At 52.4% G+C, this 16,470-nt stretch overlaps 2 protein-coding genes across 2 annotated transcripts; both read left to right on the top strand.

The window, feature by feature from the left end:
* The first annotated feature begins 11,399 nt into the window (after positions 1–11,399).
* LOC124168878 (formin-like protein 3) lies at positions 11,400–12,446 on the top strand. Its single transcript, XM_046547280.1, has one exon. It carries the CDS (start codon positions 11,400–11,402, stop codon positions 12,444–12,446), a length of 1,047 nt encoding a protein of 348 aa, XP_046403236.1.
* A 585-nt stretch (positions 12,447–13,031) lies between these two features.
* LOC124168807 lies at positions 13,032–13,601 on the top strand. The gene has a single exon (XM_046547161.1). The coding sequence runs from the start codon at positions 13,032–13,034 to the stop codon at positions 13,599–13,601; it is 570 nt and encodes a 189-aa protein (XP_046403117.1).
* The last annotated feature ends 2,869 nt before the right edge of the window (positions 13,602–16,470 follow it).

Here is a 16,470-nt window from a genome sequence, read left to right as displayed (position 1 = left end):
TCTCCGCCCACAACCACTGTAAGACCTGAGTGACCATATTGCGTTGATGACGCTCTGGTGAAATTAGGCACCTCCAGATTCACGAAAATGGCATGATCTTGGTGGTGAGGCCCGTAGAGCGATATAAGAAGGAAAGTTGAGCTAGGCTGCGAAACACATAAGATGATGGCATTAGCATACCCGGGAACTATGACCTCAGACGCAATTACTTGTACTGCTAGATTCTTTTTGTATGCAATTGCAGCTCCAGTATTGATGGTCGTGATTTCAGAAAAATAAAAAGCTTATCGCGCAAGGGAATCTATTGGAGGAGAAATGGTGTTAGTTTCTTGCAGCAAAAGGAAGTCTGGGGGATGCTGTTGCACATACAGTGTGAGTTGGGCCCATTAATACTGACTACGGATTGACCGTGTATTTATGGTCATGAATGTAAGTGTTGACATTCTAATTCCGTAAATACGAATTGTCGAGAAGATAGTTTTAATAAATAAATACAGAAATACACATATATATACGCGTAAGTAAATGAATGAAAAGCTTAAGAAAGTAAGACTCATGGGGGCTTAACATCAATGTCGAAAAAAGGCACAATTTTAAGTTATTTAGTTGTGAGCACAGATATAAGTCGTTGCAAGCGTGCACGATTGGCGGTGGCGGAAAGGATTCTTTTCAAGGCAAGAAACAAATTCGGAAGATTTTCCGTCATGCTTTTGGCCACAGGTAATTGGTCATTGTGACAGTAAGCCTTAATCAAAAAGTCATTTTACGTGAATGATAGTTGGTGATTCCTCTTCAAGAATCTCACTCAATTCAGCAAGAAACTGAGATGAGTATGGGGATATGCCGTTCTTCTGAGATGACTGATTTTCTGCAAAGCTTTTCTTCTTCTTGCGGGATGCTGAGGGGACGTGTTTGCGGAGGTGTCACGCGCGAAAGTTTTCCGTTTATCACCAGTGATAATTTTTTCATCACGAGGTGAAACTGTTCCTGCCTTTGGTGAGGATCCACCGTCAGTCGTAGGGGTGTTCTGAAATATTGGCGGAAAATCACTCAGAAAATCAGCAGTGGGAAGATAATCAGGAGAGTGAATGGAGGGAGAGTCGAAAGGAGGAGGAAGCGGCGGCGGCGGCGAAAATTGGGTTTCAGTGGGAGGTGGGGCTGGTGGGGAAGATCGTGAAGAAGGGAGCGGAGGCGTGGAGATGCCATTCTTTGCCATGTAGAAGATATATGGCCTCCCGATAAATTTTAAATTTTGGAAGTGGAATCTGTATGACAGTTTTTGTCATCCTACTGCAAAACGAAAAGTAGGAAGTGCATTAGGTGGTGGCCAGCCGGTGGAAAAAGATCGTTCAGCTCGCCGGGCAATTGGTGGTATCATTGGTATAAAAGTGAAAGCCTTCCAAGCTTCCATTATGGAGCCATGGAAGCGATTACGCACATGTCCAGCTGTGATGGTTACTGGATTGATAAACATATGATACGAGTCATTAATGAGCCATTCTGTTTCGATGCGGTCTAAGGAGAGCACTCTCCATGGAGCTGCTCTTTTAGAAAACAGAATTCGCTGTGCAAGTTGAAATCTAAAACCACGTATTTTGGCCTACACGTTCACCAGACATAGGCCTCCCTCCTTAACTGGTGCCATCAACGTTTTGGAGGAGACCCAGTGTTTTTTCTGGGGTCAAAGTCTACCAGCATGGCTTGTAGTTTACGGACTGTGGCTTCCTCAGGTGTATGTGACTGTAGTAGATGCCATATCGTTGGTGTTATGAACTGGTTACAGGCCAGGCTTCTACCCCTGAGGGACAAAGGCCCGACCCGCAATTTCCATCGTGACATGGTCTTGCGTATCCTGTTGAATATCTCTTTCTCAATTGCATCATCTTCGGATCGCCGGTCAACATCCAGCCAAATGCTTAGGCATTTAAAACCATCAGCCGACCACCTAATCCCCAGAGGCTTGTCAGTCCTTCCTCTCCAACGACCGACCCACAAACCTTGTCACTTTTCTAAATTGATCCTGGCTCCACTATGTTCAGAGTAGGTGTTAAATATTTGCATGACGGCGTGTAAATGACTCACTCACTCACGACTGTGCTGATATTAATTGTTCTAGGAATGTTGACTGGTGTTACCTTTGCTTTAAGTTACCTCACGAAAGGCTCGAAAGCAAGCGAGTAGAGCCGTCAAGATAAGTGAGAGCCTTGTAGTATTCCTTGATTGAAATGGAAAGGTGCAGACAAGCCGGGTCCTATTCTTGCCATGCATTTAGCGTTAGAGTTCAGGGTGTTGAGCATATTTAAAAAAAGGTCCGAAATCCATGTTTCAGCACCGTGAATAAGTATTCATGGCATACAAGGAATTCTGATTATGAAGTGCACAAAAGAAGGCGAAAATCTCTCCAAAGTATCTCCGTTTCTAATACGTAGAGTGCTGTCTGCCGCCATTCCTGGAGATTTGGTATCAGTGAAGAAGATACGCGAGGGTACACTACTGATAGAAATGAAACAGAGTCGCAAATTGTTGCAACTAGAAAAATTACATGACATCCCTATAACAGTCGAACCACACAAGACACTAAACACGTATCGTGGAGTGGTCACCCGCTTTGATCTCCTGTACGTTGATGTGGAGGAAATAAAGACCGAAATGGCCCCCCAAGGTGTCATAGAATGTCGCCGGTTTACAAGAAAACAGAACGGCCAAGTAATAAATGCAACATCTATAATTCTCAAATTCACCAGTGATTCCCTCCCCGATAAGGTATTTGTGGGCTATACTTCCTATCCGGTGCGTCCCTATATACCAAATCCAGTGCGATGCTTCAACTGTCAGCTCTTCGGACACATCTCCAGTAGATGCCGAGGCACTGCTGCCTATGCACGCTGCGGTGAGGGAAAGCACGAAAATGAAAACTGCTCTTCCAAAGCGCATTGCGTTAACTGCGACGGCGATCATCCCGTCTATTCCCGTGACTGTCCGAAGCTGAAGGATGAAAAGAAAATCGTGGAAATTAAAACTCTTGAAAATATCTCCTACTTTGAAGCTAGGAAGAAATTGAACGCCCAAAAGGCTCCAATTTTCTCCCGATCTTTTGCTTCTGTGGCTTCAGTTTCTGTCCGCTGCGCTTCAACACAGACTGATTTTCATAAAATCCAAGATACTCCTGCTGAGAAACGCGACCAGAAAGCTTCTGGTCAGAAGAGTACAAATAATGGAAATAAACAAACTGACGTATCCAAAAAATCACAGAGCGACCGTAAGGATAATCCTTCCCTTCCAAAGACCCAAACACCTGAAAGTCCTCCGAAGAGAGGATATAAAACATCAAGGAGTGTTTCGCCTAAAAGAGGTGACAATACTCTCCCCGGGCCTCAAGTCGAGAGCAACGCCCAATGTCAGATGGAGGAGATGGAATATGACGGCTATCCCACTGAGGCGGAAGTTTCAATGGCCAGGAAGAAGGGGAAACTGAGAAAACCAAATGCGTTCACTTCTACCGCGTCAGAGGCGTCCACATACCTCCTGCAATTCGTCTTAGCGGAAGAAATCTCCCATATGTGGAGTCAATCCGTTTTCTGGGGCTAACATTGGATCAAAGACTCAACTGGCGAGATCACATCAATAATCTGAAGGCAAGTTGTTTTAAGTCTATAAATATTTTAAAGTTTTTGAGTCACATATCGTGGGGAGCAGACCGTACCACCCTACTCCTACTATATCGCACATTGGTGCGGTCTAAAATAGACTGCGGCTCCTTTGTTTATGCATCTGCCCGCCCATCGTATCTACGAGCGTTAAATTCTTCGCACAACGCCGCGCTACGACTCTGCACTGGGGCCTTTCGAAACAGCCCAGTTCCAAGCATCCATTCTGACGCAGGAGAACCTCCCTTGTGCTATCGTAAGACTTGGCTGCTTTGCAGTTAAGTATCCAAAATTTTATCTATAACGAGTCACCCATGCTCACATACTTTTTAAACCTCGGCTTTTAAATGTTTTTATTCGAAGGTCTAGGGCAACGAGACCTGTAAGTATTCGTTTTAACGATTATATTCTCGGATGTGATTCTAAACTACCCGACGTATACCGTGTTGCGTACTCAACTTACGCACCGTGGTTGACTCCCACTCCTACGGTTAATATGTTTTTATGGACGGATCGAAATGTAACTCTGCCTGTGCATGTGCAGCGTTCTCTCCTCTACATGGAGCCATTAAGGCGAAGCTACATCCGCTGTGCAGCATTTACACGGCGGAACTCTTCGCAATTAAAATGGCTTTGGAAGCCTCGAGTGACGAAAATGGCTCGTTTGTAAAATGCACCAACTTCCGTAGCTCCTTACAACCCATTTCTAGCTTCTTACCCATGCATCCAGGTGTTCAACACATTCATTCCACGCTGCTGACTCTCATGAACAAGGAAATAAGTGTTTGTTTTCTTTGGGTTCCGGGACATTCGGGAATACGTGGAAACGAAAAAGCAGATTTGTTGGCCAAGGAAGCTCATACTAACGAAGAGATTACATCAACGCTAGTTCCGTTGGAAGACCTAAGAGTGTCACTAAAAAATGTTGTGCTTGAACAGTGGAGGGAGTCTTGGAGGACTTTGAATGACAATAAATTGCGAAGCATCAAACATACAACGTCAGCTTGGCCTTCCTCTACCAGGATCAATCGAAGGGAGGAAGTAGTTATCACTCGCTTGAGGATAGGGCACTGCCCTCTGACTCATGCCTTTCTTTTTGCTGAAGAGAAGCAAGCTCCTCAATGTGATGAGTGTTGGTGCCCTTTAAGTATCCGACATATCTTGACAGAGCGCGACAAATACCGTGACGCGCGGACACGGTTCAATCTAGATGGGGACCTAGAATCTATTCTAGGAGACCACCCCACCAAGCTAAGTAGTACAATATTTTTCTCAAGGAAATAGGTCTTTTCAATAAAATTTGAAAGATTCCCTCTATTTTATGTAAATAAATTGCGTAGTAAAGATCCATTTATAATGCGTCTTGAATCAAATGATTAAGTAGTGGTGCAAAATGACCTTGCTGTCGACGCTCCCTTTCGCTCAATTCTACTACTACGTTTTACCGTCTTTTTCCGCGTATTAGAATTTCTTTTTCCCCATGTCTCGCAGCCATATAGAATCAGAGGCTCGGCCAAGCCAACGTAGAGTTTTCTTAATGATTCGCACGTGTACGCCTGGGATGCTCGGGCAAGTCTGGGTAGAAAGAAAAACGTATCCTTAATTCTTTTAATAATGTTCTTGCAGTGCTCGTGGAATTTTAAATTTTCACTTACAATCACCCCTAGATATTTAATTTGTTCGCTGTATTTAATATTTGTTTCATTCATTTTAATAATTGGTTTTCGTTTTATTTTACCTTTTAGCAAAGTGGTTTCAGTTTTCTCCCTCGAGAATTTTAATTTTCTTTCTTCTCCCCAGTCTGAGATTTTTTTATTGCTGCGTTTCCCTTCTCTTGTAGTTGTTTCCTGCTCTCCGCTTTGATTAATAGAAGTGCGTCGTCTGCATAGGCGATTGCTCCGATTCTCCGGGTAGGTCCTGGTTCAGAAAGTCGTTAAAGAGAATATTCCAGAACAGAGGTCCGAGAACGGAGCCCTGCGGACAGCCTTTCGTTAAAATCTTCGCAGCAGAAGCGTCGTTAATCTCCAATATGATTCGTCTTGCTGTAAAATATTCTTCAGTCACGTTGTAAATGTTTTTCGAGCAGTTCTGCGTCCTTAATTCGTTTAAAATGCTGGGCCACCATGTATTATCAAATGCTCCAGAAAGGTCCAAGAATATTCCCAGAACATACTTTTGGTCGCTGTCAGTCACACTTTCATTGTAAGTCACATTTTATTAATGGCGTAGATTGTACCTTTCCCTGGCATAAACCCGTATTGTCTTTGGAAAAATATTTTTTTTTCATTTAAGTCTTTCATCAATCTTTAAGGGAGGAGTTTTTCATAGGTGTTTCCTAGCACTAGGAGTAGCGTAATGGGTGTCTAAGCTTTTGGTTCATTTTGGTTTTTGTCAGGCTTGGGGAATATTTTAAGGATGCGTGTAGATGTCCTCATCCTTTTTACACATCGAAGTTTTGTGACCATAAGCTTGACACTTGAAACATCTGAGAACCGAGATGTAATCTTTGATCTTGCAGCAGTTCCATTCCAGGTAGATTTTCTCCTTCTCTATTAATAAATGCATTTCCATATTCGTTTAAAAAAATCCAGTGTTCCTTCTCCGTTTTATTTACTTTAAGCTGATACACCTTTTTGAAGTTACTTTTGAAATCCTGCTCATTCATCCTAATCCCCTCATTTTGGGTGAAGACCTTCTCGATGACGGTTTCTACATTTAGATGTTTGGGTGCGTCATATACTAGAACTTGTGGCCTTCTTTTCTCTATTTTCTCTACAATAAATCCTTTCTCCTTAAGTTTTTCACTGTTAAGCATTTTAGTAATTTGATTTTTCTTCTCCAGCTCCACAAGCACTCCCTTCTCCACATTGCGGCTTCGTTTCACATTGACTCCTAGTTCGGCCGCTGCTACAGTACTCTTCAGCATTTCCGGTATTTCTTTTCCATTTTTATCTGTATTCGTGTGTTTGATTATAATTATTTGCGGAGCCGGTCTTAAATTGGCCTTTAATCCGGTCAACTTTGGGCGTAGAGACAAGGAGCTTTGCGACTGATTAAGTTGTCGTTGCGTAATTCCCGCTAAACTTTTTATTTCATTTTCCGCCTGGATGGAAGTCTTTCTTTCGTTTTCGTTAATAATTTTAATGTCTTTTCTATCGTTTGCCCTGCCCTCTAACTGTGCATTGTTCATAGCCATTCTCAAACTGATACTTTCGATTTCTCGTAGTCCCTTGAAGTGATCATCCAAGTTATTTTTAGAAAATTTGCCGTTCTTGTGTTGCGATTTTAGTCCATTTTGAATTTGCTCGATTAGGTTTTTAATTTTATCGTACTCTTCCGTCGTTTCACTTGTATTTTCTCGATTTTCACTGCCATTTTGATCTTTCACCTTTTTCGGGGTGTTTCCATCACACTCATCTCTTCCGCTTCCTCTTTGTCTCTTATCAGTTTTTGGCGTTTCACGATTGGGGGGGTCCGTTCAAGTTTTCCGGAGCGTCTAAACACAGATTCCCTGTCACTCTCCACCTCTTCCGTTAGATTTTCGTTTGACGCCATGTTTCCTATAGATGCCCATTTCGCCGGTGCAAGGGGATCGTCACTTTCAGGGAGCAGCGGAGTTTTCCTGGGACGGCGCGGGAAGAGATTGGCCAGTCCGGGGGGAACAGGAGTGACGATTGGGAGGGCGGGACGAGGCGTCCTGTAGCACTGCACTGGTGTATGGGATCCTTGGTCTGGGAGAGATTCCCGGGCCCTGCGACGGAGCACTGGGGGTGTTATAGGTATCCTGGGGATCCTTGGTCCGCGAGGGTTCCCGGGCAGTGCGACGGAGCACTGGGGGTGTAATGGGTATCCTGGGGATCCTTGGCCTGGGGGGGATTCCCGGGCACTTTGACGGAGCACTTGGGGGGTAGTGGGTTTCCTGGGGACCTGGGAAGATGGGCCCCAGAGGGACATGGGACGACGCGCTGCGTCGATGAATTATTCTCCAGCGATGGGAGTCCTCACCTGTCCTATATACTAGTAGAAAAACACACGCACGCACACCCACAGTCACACCCTATTGCTGCTACGGCAGTCCAGAGTCATACGCACACACACAAACACACCTTACACACAGTTCGAGGTCTCTGTCCCACTGTACGAACACGCGCTAGTCCTCTTGGGCAGTGCAGGAGCTTATTGCGAGGCACGGGCCCCGACTAATGCCCTGCACTCGTTGCCCGACCCCAGCCTCGTAGAGGCGGGACTGCCCAGCTGTTATTGGCTACTAGCTATCGCTTGTTTTCTCTTTCAGTTTATAGTCTGAATACACTCCCTCCTACTGACTTAAAAGTTCAGTGTTTTTGTATTCGCTCACACGGTTTTTCCGCAAACGCACACAAAACAGCAGGTAGACGACCCTACGCTGCTGGGCCTGGGGTTAAAGGCGCGTCAGTCTTGGCGTACGCGGACGATTTAGTCCTCGTGGGGGGGGATTGCGGAATCACTCGCGGCGCTCCTAGACGTCGCGGGAAGGGCCGCCGACGTGCTGTGGCTTGACCTTCAATCCGGGGAAGTGTGCATCGCTACATGTGGACTGGCGGTGCAAAGCGCGACAGTGCTCCCGGAGTGTTCAACGAACCCCATTTTCCACTGCGGCTCTCCCATCAGGTCGCTCGGCGTGGGTGACTCATACACCTACCTGGGGGCACCGATTGGCCTGAAAGTCAACGCGGCGCCCGCCACGGCGCTCGACTCCATCCTCGAGCATCTACGGCGGCTCGACGAATCGGACTTGGCGCCGTGGCAGAAGATAGACGCGGTGCACGTCTTCCTGACACCGCGTCTCGAATTTCCCCTCAGAATCGTCCCTGTCCCGAAGAAGGCCGTCCACGACTTCGACAAGGAGATGCAGCGAACGGTGAAGAAGTGGATGTGCCTCCCGAAACGCGCGGCGCGGGAAATGATCTCCCTCCCCTGGAGCCGGGGAGGAGGTGGCTACGTCCCGCTGCCAGCCCGCTAGGATGCGCTCACCGTGGTGCACGCGTTCCGGATGCTCACATGTCCGGACGTGTGCGTCGCGGATGTGGCGTGGCACACCTTGCGGGACATCATCTGCAGGCGGACGGGAAGTCGCCAGGGCGGAGTTGGCCATCGTTGTTCGGGGACGCTGTCGAGGGAAGACATGACCGTGCCAGCCTTTGCCCGAAGGATCTACACATCTGCATCTTAGCGGCAATGGGAAAGGGCTTCGGGCGCTCGCTGGTCACGAACTGAATCAAGGTGATTGCAGTTAGCCCTCGACACCCGGACTCGAACCACTGGGTGTCGGGAGGGGTTGGGATCCGGTTTTGCGACTGGCGCTTCATCCACAGAGCGCGGCTGAATGTTCTCCCCCTGAATGCGGCAAGAAGAGGAGCGGCCCTGTGGACACCAGGAGGGGACCCTGCCGCATGTGGTGAACCACTGCTTGCCGCATGCGGGCGGGTGGACCCGGTGCCACGACGAGATCATCCGTCTGCTGGTCGCTGGTCGCAGATAGTTCGACCCGGCGGCCGACGATGGCGTCGGCACGCACTCTGTTTACTTCAAGTGTTAAAAAATGAGGGTCGCGAATGATGACGATAAACAGGTGTGCAATGAAACCGTGAATTGCTTTCTTTGGAAGAGTTGCATTTCATGCCGATAATTTTTGTTAAAACATCCGAAATTATTGACTGATGCCGATTCTTCCGTCCCGTATTCTAGCCATTGCTGACGTTTTTGGAAATTTTTTCCAGGTCCCGGAGAGGACTTTTTAAGCAGTTTTTTATCAGATTCCCCGGAGAGGACTTTTTAGCAGTTTTTAATCAGATTCCCCGAAATTTTAGCATTTCGAAAGAGAATACGTGACTCAAGTGAGTAGGATGAAGCTCTCTAATCGTGTTTCTTGACGTTTTCTGGATGATTTTGAGTGAATTTTTCGAGTCCCCGAAAATTCCCCGGAAAGAGCGTATTTCTCAACTTTTTAGGAAATTTTCCAGGACGAAAGCATTCCCCCGGGAAGCGAACGGAGGGTGCTCCACAAAGGACGCTGCGATCCCACACGACAAATGGTACCGAAGGCCCGGAAAACGGCCCGTGTCCGTTACGTCAGCGACGCTCCTGCGACTCGCCCGGACCCGCCGACGGCACCAAAACCCCAGGAGTCTCCACTCAACATTCATTTCATGCAAATTATTCCCCGTCCTCACGCCTCCAATTCGCTATTCCGAGACCGTTCTCGCGTCAAAAACTCGCCGCCGACCACCCACCGCAGCATCCGACCTCATGACGCAAAACACCCGGAAAATCCTCCCGGAACCCCGGAAAAATTTGTTAATTATCGCTTCTCGGCCATATGGCTGAGATCAAAGTGTAGGACGGACGTGTTTTCATTGAGCTTCCGTGTGCACGGCTTCCCCTAGACTTCCTGCCCGCCAGAAGTGCCTGCCTCGCCTTCGGACTTTCACGCTGGAAATTTACAAATCGCGGTAGTGCCGTAACCACGAGGAGTTATTTCCGGCCACTTTGGTGCATCGCTAGTGTGTGTGCCAGCCTTCCCCTGCCTGATTTTGGTAGCGATTTCTCGCGAATTGCGGATTTTAGAAAAAGGCGCCAAAATTCGGGGGGCCGATTTCCTGGTGTGTGTGCCGGCACAACCGAGAAATTTGAGAGGGATTAACGGACAGTTGGTGCTACTGGCCGCAAGTACGACTCGCCACGACCCCGGTGGCGCCCGCCAGTGGCGCCTAAAGTTGGCGCGGTTTTTAGCAATAATGAGTTGTGTGTGAGTTCGTGTGTTGTGTTTTTGTGTGTGTTTGTGTAAGTGTTGGCAACAGCCCGAGTAACTTTGGTGCACCTAGCGTGCACCGTTCGGCTGTTGCTAAGCACGTGGTCCCCCGCCACGTGGTCCCTCGCCACATGGTTCCCCGCCACGTGCTTCCCGCGCGCCAACTTCCCGCCCTCCCAACATGGCAACACCTCCTATAGGCAAACGGCCACATCACCGGAAGGGGAAGGAGAGGGTGGTGTATCGTCATCGTGACGCTCCATACGCCCCCTGCCTCCCAGTCCTCCCAATCCCTGATTCCAGCTTAAGATTCCGCCGGGAGCATTACGCGGTCGTGGCGGAGGATGCTGGAGGAGTGGAGTGCCGGCGAGTGGGATCCACGAGCCCTCGCCTCGCCCCCGACTCGATCTCCCGCCTTCCTCGCCTCCCCGTGCCCGCCTTCCTCGCCTCCCCGTGCCCGCCTTCCCTCCCCCATCTGTTCCCCCTCGGGATCCCCCCTGGTGCCACGGAACGTTGCCCCAAGCGTCCGTACATCATCTCCGGAGATTGTTTCTCCCGACACAATCTCCCTCCCCCACCCGCGTCTCCCCAACTCCCAGTGCTCCGCAGTCCCACCCAGCTGCGTCTGCGATGAACGGCCTGGCGTCGCCTCGTGTGAGCGTGTGGGTGTCGTCTCAGAGGACGGCGCGCAGCCGCGCTGAGACAAGCGCAGGACGACCCGGTGTCGCCGCGTAATTCCCCTCCCCAGTGTAGGGGCTCCCTGGAGGACGGATCGGTCCCGCCCCAGGAGGCGTTGTCGGACGGCCTGGTGTCGCCGGCACAATTCTGTGACTTAGCGCAGCGCTTTGTGATGGTAGACAGGTGGCGGTATCGGTCTGTCGGCACACAGACCGACGAACCATCTGCCTGCGTAAATGTTGCATGTTGGGCGAGTGAGTGCGCTTTGTGGTCGGACACGGACGATGTGCGAAGCCCGGAGTGCACCTTGGCGGATCCCGAAGTGTTCCTCGTCCCCTATTCCCCTTCGGTGGCCTCCCCCCTCACCCCCGCTGCCACGTCGGAGATCTGAGCCCGATCTCCGACACCCCCATGCCGGAAGAGGAGCGCGGCCGGTCCCGCGAGCGCGGTGCGTCGTGGGAACAGTTCCGTGTTTCCTCCGAGGAAAGGCGTCGGAGGAATCGGGAGAGGAGGTAGAGGCGACGTCGCGAGGAGCAGACGTCGCGGGATCCCGCCAGGCCACTCACCCCCAATGTCCGCCCCCACCGACTCCCATTCACCGTCCCCCGCCCCCTGCTAGTCATCGCTCTCAACTCCTCCCCGCCCCTCCCTTCCCGCTCCAAACTAAACGGCGACCTGACGTGCCCTCCGCCATGGAGCTCGCACCCGTGTCCTCAGTGCCCCTATTTTCGGCCAGTGAAGTGGCACAGCTGCGTACCCTTCTACGAAGTAACGCAGCTGCGCGCAGTGCTCCCCCCGAGGCCCCTCAAGTGCCCCAGGAGTTAAGACGATGGGAACGAGAGCTACCGCCGCGCTTTCGCCGGCGCGTAGAAGCGAGATTTCGTCCGGAGGGAGAGGGAGTGGGGTGGAGGAGAAGGCGGATACGGTGGAATGGTGACGTCATTCCTCCTACATCGGAGCGGTTCCGACGCAGCCAAGACCGCCCCCAGTGGCCCAATCCCATACTCCCACAAATATGCGAGCTCCGTTCTCCCCCAGCCCCTCGTGATGCCCCGAGTGGACTGGCACCCACACGCCCGGGGAAATTTTCCCTGGGGGGCGCAGACGATCGAGTGGCCGATCCATTATGGGATGGAGGCCCAACGGTGGACACTGGTGGCCCCCTTCCCCCCCCGCCAATGTACCAAGCCCCTCCAGCAGTGGGTAGTGATCCCCCCGTCAAACTGCTGGCCCCCGGTACATGGGTCACCGGCCCCGCAGCCTCATTGTTGATTCTCCTACCCACACCATTAGGCGATGAAGGGAAGGGGGCGTTGAGTGAAAGACAGTAGAAGGGGTTGCGGACCTCTAGATGGCAAACGACGCAGACTCACTCTTTGCCGTCGTAAGCGAGGTAACAGCGGCGGCCGCTGTACTCATCCCCCCTCCCGGGCTCCCCACGGTGACCCCCGGCCCCAATCTCCGCCCTTTACCCGCTGCCGACCTCCACAAACTTCCGCAGCGGGAAAGGAATTTCCGGTGGATTAGCGCCCCGACCGGAAAGCTATGTGAAATCCCCTAGCATCTTTAAAGTCCCACTTCACCCGTCCCTCCCCCCCTACGATCCGACGCAGCCATAGCCGGCTTTCATCCCGGAGTTACCTCAAGGACGTCGAGGGAGCGGCTAGCGGGAGATCACCTCTCCGATCACACCGGAAGAGGTGATCGACCGGCTGAAGGGGACGCGGGCGTCGGCTCCGGGACCTGACGGCGTGCCCTACTCCGCATACCGGCGTGTTGACTTTAACGGCGTGGTGCTGGCGGCCATTTTCAACCGGTGTGTGGAGTTAGGGAGGGAGCCCCCGCAGTGAAAGGAGACGCGGGTCACCCTGCTGCATAAGGTGGGGAGGGAACACGAAGTGTGGAATTGGATGCCGATGTCCTTGGCTAATACGTTGGACAAAGTGTTCATGGGCGTGCTGGTGGACCGGATGCTCCCCTGGGCCCTCCGCAGGAAGCGCCTTTCCTTTCCCACCCAAAAGGGCTTCATCCCCGCCACGAAGGGCTGCAGTGAGCACAACTTCGTGCTACAGTCGGCCATAGAGCACGCGAGGGCGAGTTTTGGACAGGTGGCCGTCGCGTGGCTCGACTTGGCCGATGCTTCTCCGTCTGTGCCCCATGACCACATTTTGCGAGTGCTCCGCGAGATCGGCCTTCCGGTGAAGTGCGTCGCGGTGATCGAGCACATGCTCCGTGGCTCTACGATGACGGTAGCTGCTTCGGGTGGAATCACGAATTCGATCACCGTAACGAGTGGTGTACGCCAGGGGGTCCCCTTTCCCTTCTATTGTTTAACTTTGCGCAAGAGCCTGTACTGCGAGCGATTTTGGAGGATCGCGCTCTCCAAGGCTTTCCCATGCCACGACGAGATCATCCGTCTGCTGGTCGCTGAGCTGCCGCAATGGTGGGAGATGCGCATCAATCAGCGGGTACTTTGCGACGAGTAGCTGTTGCGGCCCGAAATGGTCATGTGGGAGGTTCCGAGGGGCGTGATCCACATGATCGACATCACAGTGCCCTTCGAGAACCGACCGGAGGCCATGGCCGCAGCGGAGGCGAAGAAAATCGAGAAGTACGCCGCCCTGGTCGAACGAATGCGGGTCCGGTGCGCCTACAAGATGCTTATGTATCTCGACGCGTTGGTGGTAGGCGCACTGGGGGGCAGGACGTGGGAGAATGATTCTCTCCTCGCCCTGCTCCATATCCATAAATCTCGCATTCGCCGTGCTCGACGAAAGATGGTTTTCGCGGCCATCAAGGTCGCGGGGTATTTACGCCGGGCACATGACCGGGGTCCGCCAGTACCCGCCCGCAGAGACTCCGGCGGAAGGTGCGGCAAACCCATCCGGGTTGCCGCACCCACCGCCGGAGGAGGGGCAGGGAGCAGAGACGCAGCCACGGAGCAGCCGGGAGCGGGAGGCGCCGAGGACGACTGGGCGTCGGGGGAATGCGGCGTTTCGGACGACGGAGATCCCGTCGTTGAACGAGGGGAGCGGAGTTTAAGGACGGCGAGGGACCGCGACGCCCCCCCTTGCCCTCCTGCAACACCCTTTGATCCCTGCCACTGTGTCATGTTCTCCTGAGGACGTGTACTTCGCTTTGTTGTGGTGGTCAGGTGGCGGTATCGGTTTGTCGGCACACAGACCGACGAACCACCAAGTTCGGCTAGTGTCTCTGCGTGTGAGGTGAGTGAGTGCGCTCCGCGGTCGGACAATGAAGAAGAGTGAAGCTGGAGTGCACTGAGACGGATCCCGGCGTGTTCCTCGGCCCCTATTCCCCTTTTGTCCCCTCCCCTTCTCCCCCCGCTGCCACGTCGGAGATCTGAGCCCGGTCTCCGACACCCCAGTCCAGGAAGAGGAGCGCGGTCGGTCCCACGTACGCGGTGCATCGTGGGATCAGTTCCGCGTTTCCTCCGAGGAAAGGCGGCGAAGGAATCGGGAGCGGAAGAAGAGGAGGAAGAGGCGACGTCGCGAGGAGCTGAGGACGTGGGAGCCCGCCAGGCCACTCACCCCCAGTGTCCGCCCCCACCGCCTCCTATTCACCGTCCTCAGCCCCCTCCCAATCATCGCTCCAACCCCTCCCTGCCCCTCTACCCCCGGTCCCTACTCAACGGCGACAAGACATGCGCCCCGCCAGGGAGCTCGCACCATTTGCCCCAGTGCCCCTGTTTACGGAGTGTGAAGTGGCACAGCTGCGCCCCCTTCTCCGGAGTGGCGCAGCTGCGCGCGGTGCTTCCCCCCGGCCCCTCACGTGCCCCAGGAATTCCAGCGAAGGGAACGAGAACTGCCGCCGCGGTTTCGTCGGCGCGCGGAAGCCAGCTCTCGTACGGTGGGGGAAGGAGTGGGGAGGAGGAGGAGGAGGAGGAGAAGGTGAAATGGTGACGTCATTCCCCCTCCCTCGGCGCAGTCTCCGACGCAACCGAGACCGGCCCGAGCGGCACACCCAATCCCCACACAGATGCGAGCTTCCGTTCCCCCCGTTCCCCGTGATGCCCTTAGTGGCCTGGCCACAATACACCCGGGGAAATTTTCCCTGGGGGCCGCAGAGGACCGAGTGACCTATCCACTGCGGGATGGAGGCCCATCGGTGGACGCAAGCGGCTCCCTTCCCCACTCCACCAATGTACCAAGTCCCCCGAAGCATAGGGTAGGGAGCCCCCCGGCCCGCTGCTGGCCCCCGGTACATGGGTCACCGGTTCCACAGCCCCAGTGTTGGTGCCCGTACCCTTATCCTTAGGCGACGAAGGGGAAGGGGGTGTTGAGTGAAAGATAGTAAAAGTGGTTGCGTGACCTCCAGACGACAAAGGAGTAAGACTCACTCTTTGCCGTCGTAAGCGAGGACACAGCGGCCCCTCTCCCAGGCCCCCCACGGTGACCCCCCGCCCCAACTCCCGCCCTTTACCCGCTGCCGACCTCCAAAAACTCTACCGCAGCGGGAAAGGAAGAGCTTTCCGGCGGATTTGCGCCCCGACCGGAAAGCCATGTATAATCCCCCTGGCATACTTAAAGGCCCATTTCACCCGTCCCTCCCCCCCCTGCGATCCGACGCAGCCATGGCCGGCTTTCATCCCGGAGTTCCCTCAAGGACGTCTTGTGAGCGGCGAGCGGGAGATCACCTCTCCGAATACACCGGAAGAGGTGATCGACCGGCTGAAGAGGACGCGGGCGTCGGCTTCGGGACCTGACGGCGTGCCCTACTCCGCATACCGGCTTGTTGACTCTAATGGCGAAGTGCTGAACGAGGGGTTTACCGTAAATTGACCAGAGAATATTTTCTCAAGCTCTGTTTTTACTTCTGAAATTAGAATATTTTGGTCATCTACCCACTGCCCGTATAGTTTTTAGTTTTACAATTGGCTTCGGCCTCACTCTTTTAGCCCTTTGGGCTAAATAAGAAGCAGCTGGCGTGTCACTTGCGACTAAGGCCTGCCATTCAGCTCTAGTGACCATTCCTGTAGCCTCTCTTGCACTATGGGCATCATCCCACTATGCTATGAATTTCAGGCGAAGTCCCCTTTTATACATGATGGCGTGCTCCTTTATCTCCTGCTTCAACATCTCCCAATCAGCTCCTACCCCCAGTGTCGATGAAAAACCATAGATAGAGTTAATAAGTTCTAGGGTGTGGGGACAATTCTCATCATTTGTGATCAGTATATTGTCAAAGCGCCGGTAGGGGGTGACCCTTTTCTTTTTTGCAATTTCCAATTTAATTATAACGGCCCTGTGGTCGGAAAAAGTAGGTACCGTGTCTATCTACTTCACTTTTTGTAGCTGACCCTGAGACACATAGAACCTATTGATTCTAGAGGGAGTA

Source organism: Ischnura elegans, chromosome 1 (genome assembly GCF_921293095.1).
Source record: "Ischnura elegans chromosome 1, ioIscEleg1.1, whole genome shotgun sequence".
NCBI lineage: Eukaryota > Metazoa > Arthropoda > Insecta > Odonata > Coenagrionidae > Ischnura > Ischnura elegans.
The sequence above is the reverse complement of the archived record's forward strand: the minus strand, read 5'-3'. Positions and strand labels throughout refer to the sequence as shown.